We start from the raw sequence: 21,531 nt of genomic DNA, 5'->3' as shown, positions 1-21,531 counted from the left end.
TCGTTGGCAACGGTGATAGCTTCGTTGATGGTATCAAAGCTGTCGAGGTAGTCGTCGGCATAATGGCTCCGGATGATTGCTTGCGCCGCCCTTGGGTACGTCTTCTCGTGCTCTTTTGCATTCAAGTTCTTGACGAATTGTGAACTGCACGGGGAACACGCGGAGCCGAATACCGCCACGTCCATTACATAAGTGTCAACAGGTTGCGTAGGATCGTCTCTCCAGAGAAATCTCTGTGAGTCTCGATCAGCGCCACGAATCAAAACCTGGTGAAACATCTCTTTGATGTCACCACTAAACGCCACCTTCCGTTGGCGGAAACGACTGAGAACACCAGGAAGAGATGTGAGGAGATCTGGTCCTTTGAGGATCATACTGTTGAAAGACACCTTCTCCGATTTCGCCGCCGCATCCCAGACGATACGGACTTTCGCTGGTTTCTTTGGGTTCTCCACAAAACCCAGGGGAAGGTACCAAACTCGACGAGGATCAGCGGACCACAATTCTCCCTCCGTGATGATATGGGCATAGCCCTTGAGTTGATAGTCCTTCAGTTGTTGTCTGATGTTTTCATAGACTTTTGGTTTACCCGTCAGCTGCCGTTCTAAACACAAGAGACGTCGTGTCGCCATAGGTAAACTGTCAGGAAACTCGATATAATCGGAGCGCCACAAAAGTCCTGTCTCGAAACGCCCCGTAGATGTTCTGTGGGTTGTTGCTTCCAATATCGTACGAGCTCGGTAAATGTCAGCAGATTCAAGTAAAGGTGTAGCACGGACACCTGCGCTTTCCACATCAAAAAAGTTTTGTACCAGGTTGTGCAGCTCATCTTCCGAAGAACGTGTGCACACATGAACGTAACGCTGTCTATTGAACGTTATGGTTCCTGGTAAGCTACCATATATCATCCAACCTAATCGGGTCTTCGCCGCCACCGGTTCACCTGATTTTCCTTCTTTAATCTTCAAGCTGGCACACAGACGCGTGTTGTTCAAACCAATCAATAACTGCGGTGTTACACGTTGATAATCTTCTATCGCTAAACCTTGGAGATGCTGGAACCTTTCCTGCAACTCACTGTATACCATCGTCTGCGTTGGAAGTTTCAAAGATGATACTGTGTGGACATCCTTCAAGGCGAATTCCTTGGCCTTTCCACGACCCGAGATTCGGAGCTGTAGTATTTGTGAATCAGGTTCTGCGCGGGATACGTGCTCACTTGAACATTTTTGCCATGAAGTGTAACGGGAATCAAACGAAACAACGTGGAACCATTTTCATCACAATGAAGGGATACGGTGCCCATGGGCGTTGATTTTTTTTCTTGTTTGATTTCACAGGTCGATTTCACCGAATGGAGCAGCCTGTGGTGTCGGTACTCACATCCGTCTATTCCGCACACATTACTTTTGCATGGCCGCTTTCCGTGAGACGTAAGACATCGACGGCATAAACTGTTTTGCTGGACCAATTTCCAACGGGTGTCGACATCTAGTTTTCGGAACTCGAAACAATCCTTCGTTTTGTGCCCAGCTTTCTTGCAGATAGGACACGGTTTAGGATTGAATTGTTCATCTGCAGAGGTGGAAGAATCACCCACAACCGAATGACTGTTGATATAGCCCCTATCCTTACGCTTCTCGCTATTGGGCTCAGTCACGACCACTACAGGTGAAACCACATGACTTACTGCAGAAACTAGTGACGTCATGAAACTGGAAAAAGTTGCTACATCAGGTGCTTCAACACGGCTTTGGTATAACGCCCACTCCAGACGAATGTTGGGAGGAAGTTTCTCTACAAGTTCTTGGAGAAGCGTGGGATTCTTCATATGATTTTCTAGACCAACTGCTTGCAAATGAGCACATAAGTTTTGCACAACAAGACCGAACCCTATCAAACTGTCGAGTTTATCCGCTTTTGGTGCAGGAGTTGATCTTGCTTTAGTCAGCAGAGTGTTGGCAATCAACTCCGGCCTGCCATATAGCATGTATAGCGTAGACAATACTTGAGGAAGTGTCGATGGGTGGAGGAGGAAACTTTTCACAGCTTCCCGAGCTTTGCCTTGAAGGCACCGTTGAAGGCGCATCAGATTTTCGGAGTCCGAATAGCCACACATTTGAGTAGTGTTATTGTAGCTTGATATGAATATGGGCCAGTCGGACGGGTCTCCATTGAACCAAGGTAATTCCTTTGGAACCACGTTGCGTGCCTGTAACTGCTGAACATTAGGTCCGTACAGTTGTTGAGATCCTGTAGCTACAGGCGCGAGAGACGGGAGGACAACGGGGGTCTGGTAGTCAGGAACAGTAGCAGTAGGCACATGACCATAATTTGGAACCATATACCTGTCGTTAACGTGCTGGGGTGGACCAATTACATTACCAAAATGTGTTCTTAAGGGATTAGAGGGCGGGTGTGTATAGATTAAATGAGTGTTTTGTGTAGAGCAGTGTATTTCTTGAGCAGATTCTCGTTTATTCTGACATACAACATCATGCAACGGTTGGAAACCTACCTCGGTCGGTCTTACTTCACCTGGCCTAACATCATGAGGTATCTCCTGAAAGCGTGCGTGAGACGGGGGATGTGCTTGTGTGATGTGTTGAAACTCGAACTGTTGCCTCTGCGCTGCTGGCTGTCCTGATTGCTGCTGAATCGGAGTTGATGACGCAATCAGCGGTTTTGCGAATCGTTGAGTTACCACCGATGCTCTCATATGCATCATTTGTATCTGCTTCTGCTGCTCCGATGACGTCATTTGCGGTATCACTTGCGTTGTATTGGGCTCTGGAATGGGACGGCTCGTTCCTACGGGAGATTGCAACACTGTGGTCGGTTTCGTATTCGACGGGATAATAGTTGGGTTTTGAATTTCCCCTGATACCACTTCCGAAGTCGGTAAAACCTGAACATTAAGCCATTGCTTCACTTTGTTTGCGCTGCTCCTGTTCGTATGAAAACTTCTGCAACTTCCACCGTCGTCTTCTTCAGCCATACTTCGCATCACTTCATACCACTTTGTCAAAAATTCCTTTTCCAAGCGTTCCTTCTCTTTCAATTCCTTCTCACAACGTTCCCTCTCCTGCTGGTTTTCCTTCTGTTGGATGTCCTTCTCCTTTTGAGGTCGTTCATTGAGCAAATTTTCATTAAGCTTCTTCTCTTCCTCAAGTCGCTTAAGCTCCAGCTCGGCCAATCTTGCTTTGGCACTGGAAGTAGTAGATTTGCACGATAATGCACTACTCGTCAGCTGTTGAGTGTGTGTTGAGCAGTCCTTACAGGCAAAACTACGTTGCTCTATCGACTCGTTGACACCAGCGCAGGATAGGTGAAACCAACGCTCACATTTATCACATTCAACTTGTTGTTCTCCTTCCAGTCCGGTTCAGAGCATGCAGCACAGTTACGTGGTGTTGTTTGGAGGTTATTTTGAGGTTCCAACTCCTTTACCTGCTTTGCACCTCGTTTTCCGGAATTTTTCGAAGCCATTCGTAGGTTTATCCCAGAGAGGGTGATGAAGAGTGGAAGAAATCTTGAAGTTTGTTGAAACACACGGAATTTCCACGGGAGATTATGAGCAATCTCAAGAGCAAACACGTTTTTAATGTGTGTAGCTTCAAGCTGTAAATTTTTAATTCAATCAATTTTAATTTGTTTATAATTCAATGTAGTTTTAATTTATGACTCACATTTCTGTCCCCTAACTTTTAATTTGTGTAATTCGTGTGTTCAATAGTAAGTTTTATAAATTTCACTTTTCAATCTAATTGTTCACGTCTGCCTATTGTGTTCTTTAGCTTGTGTTTTGTATGTCTGATTGTTTGTCTATTTTAATTCGGTTCGCACTGTCAGTCATGTCACTGTCACTTAGTTTCGACATTTCGCCTGCCTCATCGACCCAACGGGGTTCGCTCGCAACACTGAAGATATAATTCCTAAAAATTAAATTTCTATAGCGTTTTTTCCGTGATGCAATTTTATGTGACACACCCTTTATGAAACGATTTATTTCAATTTTCATAAATAAAAATCAAGGTGTGTTTCCGCTCAAGAACGGGTCATTCGGTTTAAGCTGTCTGTTTTGTTGTATTCATTTTCACCCAAGGAAAGTTCATACGGTGAGAAAAATTGGAAAAGTGAAGAAATATTCGAAAAAGTGATTTCCCATACGCTCTACATATGGTATTAGGTGTTGGTAGTCCAATTAAAATTCGCATTGGGTTGAATAAACACTCAGAAAGTAAAAAAATAAATAAAAGAAAATTACCATTTCCATTTCAAATATGTTTTCTCTATATAAAAGTAACATGTTTTCACTGATGAGAAAAGTTGATAATTGTGTTCGGTATTGATAGTTATCTTATATAACATAGATGAGATTTTTTTTTCTTTATTTTATCCATACATAACACAAGAGGCATCTCGTCTAGGGGTCATAGAGGGCGATTTTCATCATATTTCATTCCACTTCGGTATCTTTTATCTGATACGCACCATGTAACGACTAATTACGGTCATTTTGTCATCATCACTCGGTTGTAAACACTGGTGGAGTGAACAAACAATACCCAACAATCGACAATACGGCCCTTTTCAGGGCCACCAAATCATTATCAAAGAGAATCCTACGTCAACTATGCGGTCGTGTCTCAGACACAACCCTCCTGAGACTTTTTCATGATGAAACGCATGTACAGTTAACCGAAAAATTGAGTGTACAAATGACGATACTTTCCATTTATTTGGTACAAAATAATTTCAATACATTTATTCTTTGATGCATAATTATTACTCACACATTTAACTAGCTATACGCGCAATAAAGTGCTATAAAACATTTTGGCAACCCAAAAAGATGAAAAAACTCAACTTGAGGCATTGCAAAAGTGTACACAGTGTATAGGTATTGAGGTATATATCTCCAAAAAAAACTTTGTAAATAAGATCACGAACGTTTTTCGTCGATGTGTAATGTCAACACCCAACCACAGTTTGGGCAGAGTTGGTATTTATTTTTTATTGATGTTTGAAAAAGTTTTCATCAGAATGGCATCATAACAAGTAAGACTTTTCGAGGGAAGACAATGCGGGAAATAGCAGCTGCTGTCTTCTGATGATGAACGAGTAATTATTCGAACATTTCGAATGAACCCTAACACAAACATTTCTTAATTGACTACCGAAGAAGCCGGCACCATTGGAGGACCTGTCAGCGCTGATACTGCCCGGAGAGTAGTATGCAGGGACAATCTGAGAGGTCGTTTTACTCGTAAAAAAATCTTTTATCTCAAAGGTGAGTTTGAAAAAACAACTACAGTTGGCTAAGGCATATGTAAACTGACCTAAGAAGTTCTGGAACAAGGTCCTTTATACGGATGAAATGGAAACCAATCTCTTTGAATCGGAGGGAAGACAGATGGTATGAATGAAACCAGGATCGGTGCTCCAGGTGCGGCATTTGGTTCCACCGTAAAACACGGTGGCGGCAGTCAACTGATGTACAATTGCGGCTTCTGGAACTGGAACCATGGAATCCATCGATTCAACGATGGACAAGTTGCATACTGAAACGTAGCCTGCGGTCTTCAGTGCAGAAATTGGGTCTCCCTAGAGATTACTACTTTCAACTGGATAAAGACCCGAAGCAAATTGATGTCATCGTGCAGAAGTGCCTGCTTTATAATGTCCCAATTAACTAAAAACACCTCCTTGATCTGAACACTATTGAGCATTTATGGTGGGAGGTCAAGAATGAAAATTCAGGTAACAAAGCGGAACTCAACTGTTACAAAATTTAAGTCAAACTCGAACTGTACACTCAATTTTGCCACGTCTGAATTTTATTTTTTATTTTTTGTTTGTTTTTTTATCTTCTAATCATGAAGTAGAAATCTGACCATTTTATTTTTTTTCTTATCACTTCATGAGAGAAAAAAGGATCGTTTTTACGAAGAATCTAAGTCGCTTTTGATTATTTACTTTTTAACCCCGAAAGACTCAAAAATAACAAACCAACACGGTGTGTACACCTAATTTTGCGATTCACTGTATATTCCGTTTTTTACATTACTTTTCCTAAACGGCTGCGATTATGCAAAATATAGAAGTTTTATGAAATCTTAAAAATTCTCTTTTTAATTTTGGTGATCCCCACACGGTATCACTATATGTCAAGTGAAGATATTCACTTCATAATATAGCACTTGATCTCTCATTTTCCACTGTAATTTTTTTCCGATTGCACATTCCCAACGTGATTTTAGAAGCTCTTAGAAGCCTATTGAGTAAGCTGATGCGCATTCCACTAAACTAAACTAAAAAGGGATAATTCTTCAGTATTATCGAGCGACACAACAGGTGCTGAATATTGTAGAAGATTTGGCCGGTGTTAAGTCAGTCCGGACTATGTGACACATTTATTTTTCGAGAAAAATTAGCTTGAAGTTTAGTGCTATAAGCGGCTTTTATTGACAATTTATCCCTGCTGTACACTTGATTTTCACAAAATGTTTAAACTAATGCAGTTAATAACTCGAAATTTCTAGTTCTGCGACTTGGTCCCCTCTGACTCAACACCGACCATTCCTTACTACGCGCGCACATAGTGCCGAATAAGTTAAAATGTTGCGACACTAAATTATAGTTAGTAGTATTAAAAAGTTTCATCGGAAGATATTTTTGTATTAATTTAGCACTTTCATCACCGCGTCACCCATATATGGGATGACACTTTTCTTGTCCAAGTTGTATAGTTGTATAGGAGTTGTATAGAAAAGGTTCTTATGATAGCTCGAAACCCCTTCCCCCTCTCTAAAAGGGGGCAGCCATACAAACGAAACACAAATTTCTGCTCTACTCGAGAATTATTCAAGCAAACAAAACCAAACTATGATAGCTAGATACTCCTCCTACCCCCCCCCCCCCCTTCTCTTAGGGGGAGCTGCCATACAAATGAAACACAAATTTCAGCACTACTCGACAATTAATCAAGCAAATGAAAAAAATAAGGCATATGGAGGTTTTAGGGTGCAATGAATGTTTCTATGGTGGTTAGACACTACACCCCCCTCTCTAAGGGGGGCTGCCATACAAATGAAACACAAATTTCTGCATTACTCGAGAATTAATCAAGCAAACGAAACCAAATTAGGCATGTAAAGGTTTTAGGGTGCAATAAATGTTTTTTCGGTGGTTGGATACTCGTCCCCCTCTTCTAGGGGGGCTGCCATACAAATGAAACACAAATTTCTGCATTACTCGAATATTATTCAAGCAAATGAAACCAAATTAGGCATCTGGAGGTTTAAGGGTGCAATAAATGCTTTTACGGTGGTAAGATACTCCTCCCCCTCTATTAGGGGGCCTGCCAGGCAAATGGAACACATTTTTTTATTACTGTATTACTCGAGAACTAATAAAGTAAATGAAACCAAATTAGGTATACGGAGGTGTTGAAGCGCAATAAATGTTTTCACGTTGGTTAGATACTCCACCCTCCTGTCTAAGGGGGATCTGCCATACAAATGAAACACAAATTTCTACTTGACTCGAAAACTAATCAAGAAAATACCAAATTTGGCATGCGAAGGTTTTAGGGGGTGTGCTCCCGTGGCCGAGTGGTTAGCGTCATAGCTAACATGCCGGGTGTTCGGGTTCGATTCCCGTTCTGGTTGGGGGAATTTTTCGTCAAAGAAATTTCCTCCGACTTGCACTGTGATCACGCGTATTCTAGAGCTTGCCACTCAGAATGCATTGCAAGGCGTGTCATTTGGCATAGAAATCTCAACTAAGAACTAATAAAAATGATGCAAGTAATACTACGTTGAGACGGCGAAGTTCCTCTAGGAACGTTAGTGCCATTAAAGAAGAAGAAGAAGAAGAAGAAGGTTTTAGGGGACGTTTCTATGACTAATAGACACTCCTCCCGTTTCTCTGAGGGGGGAGGGGGGCTGCCATACAAATGAAGCATACATTCCCGCATAATTCAAGAACTAATCAAGCAAACGGGACTAAATTTGGCATGTGGAGGTTTTATGGGGAAGAAACATTTCTAAGGTGGTTCGACACTCTTCCCCCCTCTCTAAGGGGGTCTCCCATACAAATGAAACACAAATTTCTGCATAACTCGAGAACTAATCAAGCAAACGAAACCAAATTTGACATGTGGATGTTTTAGGACGCAATAAATGTTTCTATTGTGGTTCGACACTCCTCCCCCTCTCTTAGGCTGTCATACAAATGAAAACAATTTCTGCATAACTCGAAAACTAATCAAGCAAAAGGGGCCAAATTTGGCATGTGAAGACTTTAGGGGGCACGAAACGTTTCTATGGTGAATGGACACTCCTCCCCCTCTCTAAGGGGAGAAGATGGGAGGGGTTTGTCTTTATTCTATCATATTTTGTGTATCAAACATTTATTCCGTGTAACGGAGAAACATGTTATTTGCAAGTAGTTGAAAAATCTTGGACGAGAATTGTGTCTGAAAATAATCTCATATTATAATGATGAGTTTTGGTAGAAGTACTAGGAATTTGTTAGTAAAAGGTAAATTCAACGAGGTCGATTAGAAGATCAATCAATGAACAGTTTTTTGATTGGACTCACGAACTTGCGCGTGAATGTTTGAAGGTGTTGATAACAAAAACAAATTTTGGGCGGGACAAAGTTTGCCAGGTCAGCTAGTAAATATATAAAATAATCATAAAATCAAAAACAAAAAAAAGTTATATTGAGTAACTTAATTCGTTCCGTTTGTCTCAAGGTGCTATAAATAGCCGAAAACAACAGCTATTTTTTTCTGAATCATGAAGTGTCGACATGTGTCAGCCAAATATTGTTTACAAGCCTTTGAGTTTAACACAACAAGTTAAAAATGTCGAGATTCGTTGCAAATAGACATGGTCGCGGGATGATTTGATTTTCTGTTTCCATTAGAAGAAAAGAACAACTGAAGCGCATCGAATAGATGTGGAAGTTAGATTTTGTAGGGAATGCTTTCGTCAACTTAAAGGTGGTGATTTTTGAGTTAAAGACAAAAAGCCCCCGGGTCAACCGAAGACTCTTCGTCTTATTAGAGACGTTACTCGACCAAGATTCAAGTCCAAAGCAAACAGAATTTGCAAAATCATTGGGAGTAACTCGCCAAGCTATTTCAAAACTACTCGAGGTTCAGGATACATCTAAAAGCGAGGAAATTATGTTCCAAACGAATGGAAATCGCGATTTCGCATGTCTGCATGTCATTTGTGAAGTCCGGCCAGGAACATGAACGCTGAAGCCGAATATCCACGGTAGCATTGGGCGATCTTTAGAGAAACGGATCGATTTTGAAAACGGCGTAGAGGTCGATTCACTGAGTTCAAGAGAATCGATCTTTGAAAAATCGAATGCCTTTTTCCAGTTTATTTACTTCTTCTATATAAGTGCTGACTTTTCTTGAAACATGGAACAAACATTTTACATTTCTAATCAATCATCAAAGGCATTTTATTTTAATTATCAGCATGAATGTCACAAAGACCTTGAAGGAACAGAAAAATTGTATATTCTAGGGCATTCATCTTGTACCGTCCAGAAATTATTCAGTTAAATAAGTTATTTGAAAATTTTTATTAGAAATTCAGCAACTGATGATATTCATCGCTGACATTAATTTCATAAAATCCAACCGTACAAACGCCTGGCATTTGGTCGAAATCTTGGTAGCAGTCGCAGTTCTAGAAAAGAATGCGTCAGCTGGACCTGATGTCACCATCCAATTTCTTCACAATTTTCACGGTCTGCTTAGCGAGTGTAATGGTGTTGATATATCACTTTTTTTGTTATGACCAAACTTACAAAACTGCTTATCCTAAATTTACGACCACTAATTTGGAAACCTTGAAAGAGATTCAATGTATATGGAATTTGTCAGGTTCATTTTGGTGAGATTAAAATCAATATTCACTGAAAAACATATTTACAAAATGATTCTACGGTCAAGAAGATCGATTTTAGAATACAAAGAATCGATCCAGAGAATCGAAGATTGGAGAGAAAAAGATTGATCTTCTAAATATCGATCGATGATCGCCCAATACTCTGTGTTTGGTGGGATCAAAAAGGGTATGATGCAATATGAACTGCTAAAACCTAGTCAAACGAATAATGCCATGCCAGTTTAAAGCCAGCTATTATCGAGAAACGTCCAGATTATGCGACCAGACACGAGTCGATAATATTCCATCATAACAACGCTCGGACTCATGTTGCTGTTGGAAAATAGCAGATGAGGAAAATAGCGGAGGAGCATTTGCAGTGAGTGTACATTAACATTTGCAAACCTCAAATCACACGTGCGTTTAATGATGCTCAAACAATGTATTTCTAAAATTAGATCGCATACTATCATCCAATAATTTTTTTTATCTATCGCCACGATGTTTAATCCAATCTTGTCATCTTAAAATTGCGTCCATCGTGTCGATGTTGAGCTGATATCGAAGCCTATTTTTGTTCTAATTATATTCAGAAAAAAATCGCTTGACGTATGACGAGGAGTGAGTCTGTACCAATTTTTGTTACATAGAAAAAAAGTATTGGAAAAATAGTACTTAGTACTCAGTACTCAAGCCTCAAAATATTCATTTGTTTGATGTTCGATATACACACTCTTGATAAACTTTGAATGCATCAGTTATCAAAAGTTTCGAGCTTTGCTGTTTGTTCAAATGTTTACAATTCAAGAGTGTGATCATCGTATCGTTGCTTTGTCGATTTAGATATTTATTTTTTGTTATTGTTATAATCAGAATAATATCACTCGACAGTTGTCGAGGATTGATGTATAATAAAATATTAAAATGCGAGCGAACTGTTCTTTCTTTTTAGGCAACGGATTCATTTCCCATCACAAAAACCTGTAAACTTCATTGATGCTTGTTAGATTGGGAATGTCGTTGCACTTTAGCATTGCATTGACGGTCCAATCATCGAAATCAATTCTCTGCCTTATCTTTTTTACCAACTCCACTTGTTATTAATTCATCACTCCTGAAACTCTGTACCTATAAGTACTTTTTTATAAACATCTGTAATCAGTACAGTACAGAATCCGAAGCAAGAAAATCGAAAAAATATGTACCTTTCCAGATAAATCAGTAAGTGTGGCAACACTGCAAAGATGGGAAAAAGTAGTGGCTTGCGATGACCAACATTTTGAATAATTTATTAATCCATTCTATTATATTTGTATAATATTTAAATGTGTTTTTCATGTAAAAAAAGGAACGAATTAAGTTGCACACCCAATATATAAAAGTGTAACATGTCTTTCGCAAGTTATGAAAGAACTTAAGAACATAGCACTTGATATCTCAGTTTCCAAGGTATTTTTTTTCAGAAGAAGAATTGATAAAACGATGTTCAGAAGCATGAACGCAAAATTACAAATGAAAATGAATCTCTGAATTAATTGATTTCTACTTTCGCTCAAAAACATCTCCGCCTTGGGGTCAAAATCGCTGAATTTATAATATTTTCTGCAGTAATTATCCTCATTCTTATCCATGAGTTTAAATTGTTTGCAAAAATTATTTCGGTTTAAATTTGATAATTTTTAATTGGTGGGACAGTAATTTATTACAACTTAGTTTAAAAACCTTTTGTAATAAAAATATTGGTGACAATGGGATGTCCAATCGGCCGCGAAGCAAACAGTTACTTGCAAAGTCGTGATTGATCCGAAATAAGCGGAACTATAAAAACACTCAACAACCTTTACTTCAAGATGGATGTCCCCCCGAATGGTACAACTCAAATTCATCTAGTATACCATAATATACCAGTATACAAAAAAAAATCACGCATTATTAAAATGTTAATAAATATATTTTAGAAAGTTTAATGATCTATTTTTTTATCGAAAGTTAAAAAATATAAAAAATAATGCTCGTCCCATGGAGTGGTCCTTTAAGCATGACATTTCGAAATTTGCGGTCTAACACTTTCCTTAGACCTCTTTCTCGGTCTAATTACGGGTAGAATGAGCCCGTGTGTTTTGTGTGCGTTTCTCAGCAATTAGGCATAATTTTAAGTAGATTTGAGCAGTATATCAATAGCACTTTCATGCAGTGCCTATTGTATTTTTATGCTGCTCGATCTCAATATATACTCGACAAAAAAATTAGAGGAACAGAGTGCGAAGTCGGAAATTTTAAGTGATTTTTGACATGCTGTATCTTCGTGAAAAATCAACGCATATCGATGGAAGGCGCATCATTTTGAAGCTACAACTTTCAGGTATTAGAATATTTTACGTACATATTTTTATCTTGATGTGTGTAAGTGTATTGGGCAACAACATCGGGAAGAAATGAAAAATCGAGTTTTTCTCTATTTTTTCAAGAATATTCTGGACTAACTTAATTTTTTGCCAACAACTCAATAGCAAATTCAATTAACCTCATCAATAAACTTTCTTTTGGTTCCAACAACGTTCCTGTAGGACCTTCCCACACAGAGATATTTCAGTATGAATGAAAAATCACCCCTTCGTCTTTGATGATGAATAATTCCATAGACAACAATCGCATCGTAAATCGAAAGGCAGTTTTGAAAAATCCAATAAATTCTGCACAAGGATAATTTGTTACTTTGACGAAAAAAAATTATTTAAATTTTTTGCATCGATTTAAAAAAAGTTCCAAAAACAGGATTTTCATAGTGCTTTACAAAATTCACTGGAGTTCTGTAAATAACGCAGTAAGTTCTAATGTTTGCAGGCAAATTTTTAGCCCAGTGTATTCCCTAAACATCTGTGAACGTTTCATATTGATGCGTTCAGCCGTTTTTTCTAGCCGATTTTTTAAAGTTTGGAGTAAATTAGAGGAGCATTTGTTCGCAATCGTATCAGAAGTACAAAATCCTACGCGACTCTCAGAATGAACGATTCGTCTTTATGAGTTTGTGGGTGAAGAGTGCGTGTATGTGTGGAAATTATGTGTGAGTATCATCACTCCTGACAATTTTTGTACCTACAAATGAATGAAAAAGAATGTTACGAATCGTTCGTTCTGAGAGTCGCGTAAGATTTTGTACTTTTGATATGATTGCGATCAAATGCTCCTCTAATTTACTCCAAACTTTGAAAAATCGGCTAGAGAAAACGGCTGAACGCATCAATATGAAACGCTCACAGATGTTTAGGGAATATACTAGGCTAAAAATATGCCTGCAAACATTAGAACTTACTGCGTTATTTGCAGAACTCCAGTGAATTTTGTAAAGCACTATGAAAATCCTGTTTTTGGCACTTTTTTTAAATCGATGCAAAAAAATTAAATAATTTTTTTTCGTCAAAGTAACAAATTATCCTTGTGCAGAATTTATTGGAGTTTTCGAAACTGCCTTTCGATTTGCGGTGCGATTGTTGTCTATTGAATTATTCATCATCAAAGACGAAGGGGTGATTTTTCATTCAAACTGAAATATCTCTGTGTGGGAAGGTCCTACAGGAACGTTGTTGGAAGCAAAAAAAAAGCCGATTGATGAGGTTAATTGGATTTGCTATTGAGTTGGTTGGCAAAAAATTGTGTTAGTCCAGAATATTCTTGAAAAATCGATTTTTTATTCCCGATGTTGTTGCTCACTACACCTACACACACCAGTATAAAAATATGTACGTAAAATATTCTAATACCTGAAAGTTGTAGCTTCAAAATGATGTGCCTTCCATCGAAATGCGTTGAATTTTCACGAAGATACAGCATGTCAAAAATCACCTAAAATTTCCGACTTCGCACTCTGTTCCTCTAATTTTTTTGTCGAGGGTATATTTCTATTTTCAAATATCGTCAATTGCTTTCTTATTTAATCCAACTAATTGGTTGTAATTAGGTACTGTCCCATCAATTAAAGATTATCAAATTTAGAATCGAAAGATTTTTTGCAAACTACCGAACTGATGGAGAAGAATTCAATCGCCACTATGGAGAGACGGTTCCAAACTGCTGTTCTGCATGTTATTGCGGATAATCTTCAGCTATTCACGTAACGCTTAATTGCATGCCTCATCATTAAATCGTCTACATAATTACGATCAATCTGTTGTCATCGATGGTGAATGAACTCGACTTACCCCTTGCGAGCCCCTTCGTTTACACCGACACGTCATTTGCGGATATTGCAACGTTAATTGTATAATACTAAGCTACGTCGGCATGTAAGCGCTGGTAAGCTAGAGTGAATCACCCATTCAACCAACAACATACATAAAAAACGATTCACGTTAATCTAACAATTGAACGTCCAATCAAAATAGTCGAATGTTTGGTTGGGTATCAATTCACAGCGATTGTCAGCGTTTCCAGTAATTGTTTTTACAACAGAATGTGCAACACAAAAAAAGAGTAACTGATCATATACACTTCTTTACCGTTTCAGCGGATTGGCTCCGAGTCTGTCGAAGAGAGAATCCAAATGAAGACGATTGTTTCAGAAAAATGTTCGTGGGCACATTTCCGTATATCGCGAAAGGTAATTTCCGCATGTGATTTGCACACTCCGTGTAATGATCATAATCAACTCGTTGTAGGCATCCCTGAGATAGGCGTCCAGCCGTTCGACCCGCTTCGAATCGAATCCGTTCAAGTGTCACGAGGCTCTGGTGCACTCACCCTAAGTGGTGGCTTCAAGAAGCTCAACATCAAGGGTCCCTCGAACACTACCGTAAGGCGTGCCAGTCTGGACTTCAAAACAAACACACTCAGTTTTGACCTGGAAATTCCGAAGCTGAAAATTGATGCCGTATACAACTTGAAGGGAAACGTCCTCCTGTTGCCGCTGGTTGGCGACGGTGACGTTACAATGGTGCTGAAGGATGTGAAAACATCCGTGGTCACAAAAATCAGCGTTCGTCCAATGCCCGAGGTGAGCGTTTGCAAGTTATTTTTGTTATTTGCACCGTCGCACAGTAGGGTCAAAATTTTTTTCTCGTCTGACCTTAAATTTTAGAGGTTAGGTGTCTTCAGAGAAGTTGTTCAGAATGTTTATTCAGATAATTTTACAGTTTCATTTAAACTCTTACTAACTTACAGTAAAAATTTAAAAAAAAACTAACTTTTTATACTTTTATACTTTTTATACTTACGAGATATAGAGCTATAAATTTCATGAAACTTTGCATAGATACATAATATCTATCTATCAGTTCTTCAGAGATATAACTGTTTTTCTGGGGAGACTATTTCAGAACTAGTTTTTCAATTTAAGCTGTATTTAAATTACATTATATCAACTCAACATGTACCACAAAGTTCTAGATAATATAAAAATACATAACTTTGCTTAAGACGACATTATTAGTATTAAATGATCGCAATGGTGTCAGTAATCGGGATGTTTTTGTAAGATTGCTTATGACATCCGACCCCTCTGATAAGCAGCTTGCGAAAACGAAAATCGAAAAAAGTCTAACTGCAATGAAACTACTGCAAAATAACTCAAATTCGAGCTACGATAGAATCAAAAATGTTTTATAAATTAATATAACGCAAATAAACATCAAAAGTAGATAAAGTATGCGTGGAGCGGATCTGGCGTGGAGGTAACATCCATACTTCTCACGCTCAAGATCACGAGTTCAATTCTCACTCCCGACATTCTTCCAAAATGGAAGGAAAAGTGACGAACCAGCCAGAAGCGTTGAAAGTCACTATAATACAGAAAAAAAAAAAAAAAAAAAAAAAAAAAAAAAAGATAAAGTATGAAGTTTTTTGAAGGTTCTCAAATGGGGATCAACACTAGGGTAGGAGCCTACCTGTTGGTCTCAAATGTTCCTATCTCACGCCTCCACGAAGATCATATGACGACATTTTTAGATCGGGCGTGAACTGGAAACACACACCTGGTCTTGGCTCCGAGAACGGGTGTCGAAAGTGGCTAAGTGAGGGGGTGCGAGCGAGTCAGAGCGCTATATCTCTCCCGGGGAAGGCCTCCCGGGTCATGGAGGCCTTGCCAACCCGCTGTCTCCCGGGCAAAGGAGATACACCCAGAAAATGGAGCTACGTTCACGAAGAATACTCAGAATGCGATCGCCCGAGGAGGGTCCCCGAACTGGAGCTGGTCCTGGAACGGGCGTAAGAGCGAGCGGCCAGCGGCTGGAGGGCGATGTGCAAGAGCGGGCCACCAGCCGGGTTCAACCCGAAGAGCTACCGCCACACGGAAACAGCAGCCATCGACATCACCAACGAAACGCTGCGCCTACGAGGCGTGTTGCGACTGTCAGACGACAGTCGTCCACACTTGTGGGTACTACTAGGCGACGGATCATGTGGACACATGAAATGAATGAATTCGTGATCCGCGCCTATTACATCTGCACTGCTTTGGAGACGGACATGAGCGGTCGCCCTCGAATACTCGCAATGTTCGAGGAAGCGTATCCAGAGTTCGTCGGGAGGCTTGACCAAAACGCGATGAACGCGAGGCGTAGAGCGATTGTACGCAACAATATGCTCTCCCAAACGCAAGTCGACGAGATCAAGCAGCAGGTGCAGAGAGAACTAAGCTCCAGAACAAGCAGAGCAAGCGATGTGTCGAGACGAAGTTCAGTACGGCTGAGCAATTCATTCGCGAGTGGGGCACGCGAATCAGCACCAGTGGAGGCCACAGTACAACAACCCCCTGAGCCGGAAGATCCACAGCCAGATCAACAACTACTACGCGATCTGGTCTTCCATTACGACGAGGCGATCTCACAGTTCCGCGACACGGACCCTTTGTCGCGCCCCAGGATCCCGAAGTTGCAGCATTCCCGCAGGCTGACAAGTGCAGTAAAGCTCATGAACGAGCACGTTCTTCCGCTGCACTTGGTTGATGCTGAGAACATGGAGGAGCTGCAACTGAAAGTTTACTGTGCTGCTGTGGCGACCGCCAAAAGTTTAGGATACCGTATTAGGCCAAGAGGCGGACTGCTCCAACATCTCCGTGAAAGGCGTGAGCCTCCATGGCGAAGGAGATTGGAGCAACGGATCCTAAACAAGCGCGCCGCAATTGGAAGACTGATGGCGTACAAAAGAGGCAGCAGATCGGCGAAATTATGTCGCCAAGTTGCTGTGATCGTGCGGCCTACTGAACTTCGCCAGCTGGGAGCTCACCAGCTGACGGAAAAACTCGACACACTGGTACAGCAATTGAGCGTCCTAACTAAACGGCTGAAACGTTACTCTGACTCTGCAAAGCGCCAGGAACAAAATCGGATGTTCAGAGATAACGAAAAAGCGTTCTACGACCACATTAGCGACGAGAAGCCCGACTACCGCGAAGGTTTGCCAGATATTAGCGATGTGACGAACTTCTGGGCTGGTATTTGGGAGACCCCAGTAGAACATCGCGACGGGCAAATGTGGTTAAGACGGGAGGAGGAGAGTTGTGGTGAAATTGGAGAGATGCCAGCTATCATCGTCGGAGAGAACGATGTCCGCGAAGCCTCGCGGTACCTGAGGAACTGGGCAGCACCGGGCCCCGATGGTGTCCAGAACTTTTGGCACAAGAAGCTGACCGTCGCACATCCAAAGATAGCTGAGTGCTTCAACAAGGTGCTACGTGACCCACACAACCTTCCTGAATTCGCCACCCGTGGCGTCACCTTCCTCCTCCCGAAAGACAGCAACACATTGAACCCATCAAAGTACAGACCGATAACGTGCCTATCGAGTCTGTACAAAATACTGAGCAGCATAATTACCGCCAAAGTTTCTGCTCACTGCGAACAGCATCACATCATCGCAGAAGAGCAGAAAGGATGCAGGAAAAATACGCATGGCTGCAAAGACCAGGCCATCATCGACGCAGCCATAGTCGGCCAGGCGGTATATAACCAGCGGAACCTAAGTATGGCCTACATCGATTACAGGAAGGCTTATGACTCCATACCTCACTCGTTTCTCGTCCGGGTATTGGAGCTCTACAAAATTGATCCCGTCGTCGTTAGGTTCCTGCAGCATGCGATGAGGCAGTGGAGTACGTCTCTGCACCTCAGTGATGGGGAAAATGTGTTGCAGTCTAGAACGCTGCAGATAAAGAGGGGGATATTCCAAGGCGACTCTTTCAGCCCGCTTTGGTTTTGTCTGGCACTGAACCCCCTCAGTAGGACGCTCAATAGAAACGGTCATGGCTATAAAATAAGGTATGGCGACGGCGCCCACGAAGAAGTGACCCATACCTTTTACATGGACGATCTCAAGGTCTACGCTGATTCACGTCAGCGTCTAGGTGTAGCTATCCGGGTTGTCGAAGACATAAGCAGGGACATCTGTATGGAGTTCGGCCTCGACAAGTGTCGCTGTGTCCACCTGCTGAAAGGACAACTTACCGAATCCGGAGGCTACGAGGTCTATGACGGCGAGTTTATAAGAGACATGGTTCGTGGCGAATCCTATAAATATCTTGGATTCCGACAGCTCACCGGGATTCGCCACTCCGACATCAAGACGGAGCTGCGAGACAAGTTCTTGAGTCGAGTGAACTGTGTCCTGAGGACTTTCCTCAACGCGGGGAACAAGGTACGCGCGATCAACACATTCGCGGTTCCCCTGCTGACCTTCAGTTTTGGTGTAGTCAAATGGAGCAAAACTAACCTAGAGGACCTTGAGAGGAGGATGAGGAAAGCATTCAAAGAGGCCGGAATGCACCATCCTCAATCGGCACTGGAGAGAGTTTCACTACCACGCAAAGAAGGGGGACTTGGAATCGTCGACATTTCTGCACTGTGTGTTGCCCAGGTACGACAACTGCGCGAGTACTTCGCAGAACGCGCCAACCAAAACGCGCTATACCGGGCTGTCTGCGCCGCCGACAGAGGATACAGCGCTCTGCACTTGGCGCAAGCGGAGTACCAACTCAACTGCAATCTGCAGACAGTGGAGGAGAAGATTGCAGCTTGGAAGCAGAAGGCAGTGCATGGTGCCCACCCCCATCAACTGGACCGGCCACACGTCGACAAGGCCGCATCTAATCTGTGGCTAACGCGTGGTGAACTCTCTTCAGTAGTAGAAGCTGACATGATAGCCATCCAGGACAGGATAATGCCGACGAGAAACTGCAGGCGGTACGTCTGGCATCAAGACGTTGATGACATTTGCCGGATGTGCCATCAACCAGGTGAAAACATAGAGCACATTATGGGAGGCTGTCCCGTTTTGGCCAACGCAGCCTACACCGAGCGCCACAACAACGTGGCCCGTATTGTTCATCGACAACTGGCGCTCCAATGTGCTCTACTGGAAGACAACGTACCAAACTACCGGTACCTGCCTGCACCTGTCCTGGAAAATGACCGTTTCAAGCTGTACTGGGATCGCACTGTTCTGACCGACCTCTCGATCCACCACAACCGCCCAGATATAATGGTTTACGACAAGAGCGACCGCAAAGTCACCATCATCGATGTCGCTATTCCACTGAACCAGAATCTGGAGGAGACCCACGGTCGCAAAATCTGCAAGTACCGACCATTGGCCGTGGAGCTCAAGGAACTGTGGGGGCTAAGGGAGGTCCCAAGAATTGTTCCAGTCGTTCTCTCTGGAACTGGAATTATCCCGAAGACACTTCTGGAAGCGCTAAAGGTGTTGAACATCGAGAAGGAATTGGCCGGCATCCAAAAGTCGGTCATCCTTAGCACCTGCGCGATTGTCCGACAATTCCTCGGTCAGGACTAAAACAGCACGAGCATGCAGATACGTGCATTCCGCAGAGCCTAGTCCCCCTTTGGCATTCAGAAGCCCGGGGGCAGGTGAAAATTCTGGCTAGGTTCGCCTAGTTAAGAAGTGAGATAAGTATGAAGAAAACAGAGTAAAATTGAGTAAATTGCGCTGTAAAAATTGATATAAAAAGCGATGTTCCCGAGAGTTCCTGAGTTCGAAAAGTAGTTTGCCGTATACTCCAAACCCTGACGAACAAAATGACGTTGAGTATTGGTGCACAGACGTGCATATTTTTGAATAATTTTATGAATAAAAGTGATTAGTTTTTGCTTTGTAACCACTGTAGATCACAATGGTGTCATTTAAAAATAATAGTGTCTTAAGCAAAGTTATGTATTTTCATATTATCTAAAACTTTATGGAACATATTGAGTTGATATAATGTAATTCAATTACAACTTAAGTTAAAAAAAGTAGTTTTGAAATAGTCTCCCCAGAAAAACAGTTATATCTCTGAAGAACTGATAGATAGATATTATGTATCTTCAGCAAAGTTTCATGAAATTTATTACTCTATATTTCGTAAGTATGAAAAGTATAAAAATATAAAAAGTTAGTTTTTTTTTAAATTTTTACTGTAAGTTAGTAAGTGTTTAAATGAAACCGTCAAATTATCTGAATAAATATTCTGAACAACTTCTCGGGAGACACCTAACCTCTAAAATTTAAGGTAAGGTGAGAAAAGACTTTTAACCGTTTTTCTTCAGAATGGCCCCACTGTGCGTCGCGGTGATGCGGCTTACCTTGCTTGTTGTCCACATGATCGCATGCATATAAAGCGTTTAAGCTCATCTGGTTTTTCATTACAGGATGCCATATTCATCGAGGAGATGAAAGTCACTTTCCTAGTCGGCGGAATGCGCATTCATCTGGATAACCTTTTCCAAGGTAACCAGGTGTTGGGTGCGTCACTGAATTTGTTCCTGAATCAGAATGCGAACGAGGTGATTGCCGAGTTGAGGACCGATCTCGAGTACGGCCTTGCCGATATCTTCATAGGGCTGTGGAATGAACTGTTCAATAAGCTCCCTCTGAAGCTGTGGATTGATGTTTGAATGTGAATGTTTTGTAAAAAAATGGCTGTTGTACAGGATTGTGAGCTATTTTATTAATTTTCATAAATAGTATGGTAGGAGCGATTAGTTTCTTTATTTTTGGAAGAATCTAAAACTCGTTGCAATGTTGTTGCTAGCTCTAGAAATGTGATGTAAATAGAAAGCGTAATTTAAGAAATATATACTTGTCTTGTAAAAACCTGAAAAAACGAGCAGGTTAGATATATTTTTGATATATTATTTGTAATCCTATAGACATATTTGATATATTTTTTATTTAGATATATTTGTAATCCTTTCCTAATTCCGAAATAATTGCTTTTACTTGATCTCAAGTACTGTGACGGAAAAGTTATTTTAAGTCCGGCGAAGCGTTAGAGACGAATGAATTCAAGCTTCTTTATCCTTCCTATACTCGCGCATAGGTCTGACAAACCGAGAGTAAATAAGGTGAATGGCTATTAAAACAGAATGAAATTAAAGAAAACAAAATTCTGGAGTTTTTTCATTCAATTATATATTTTTCTTTGAAGATATATACGAGTTACGAGTATAGGAGAGTTAATACAATCAACCAGCCAACCAATAGAAATTCAAATAGCAGTGAGTTGGAAAGAGTTCTCGAGTTTCTACTGGTAGCACTGTAATGACATGTGGTAATTGCGGTTTATGGAGAATTGAACGCAATTCTGTGCAAACACATATCTAAACAGATTAACCATTTTCGCGCA

The 21,531-nt window shown here is 41.0% G+C and overlaps 1 protein-coding gene across 1 annotated transcript in view; it reads left to right on the top strand.

The window, feature by feature from the left end:
* The window catches only part of LOC129774053 (uncharacterized), a 66,680-nt gene extending 45,425 nt beyond the window's left edge, over window positions 1–21,255 (top strand). The window contains exons 9-11 of the mRNA XM_055777749.1: window positions 14,425–14,517; window positions 14,576–14,910; window positions 20,555–21,255. Of these exons, the coding sequence (XP_055633724.1) occupies window positions 14,425–14,517; window positions 14,576–14,910; window positions 20,555–20,800 (674 nt within the window). The 3' untranslated portion in view covers window positions 20,801–21,255. The remainder of the gene's footprint in view (window positions 1–14,424; window positions 14,518–14,575; window positions 14,911–20,554) is intronic.
* The last annotated feature ends 276 nt before the right edge of the window (window positions 21,256–21,531 follow it).

Source organism: Toxorhynchites rutilus, chromosome 3 (genome assembly GCF_029784135.1).
Source record: "Toxorhynchites rutilus septentrionalis strain SRP chromosome 3, ASM2978413v1, whole genome shotgun sequence".
In the NCBI taxonomy this organism is placed as follows: Eukaryota; Metazoa; Arthropoda; class Insecta; order Diptera; family Culicidae; genus Toxorhynchites; species Toxorhynchites rutilus.
Note: the sequence above shows the minus strand (reverse complement) of the source record. Positions and strands in the feature narration are given on the sequence as shown.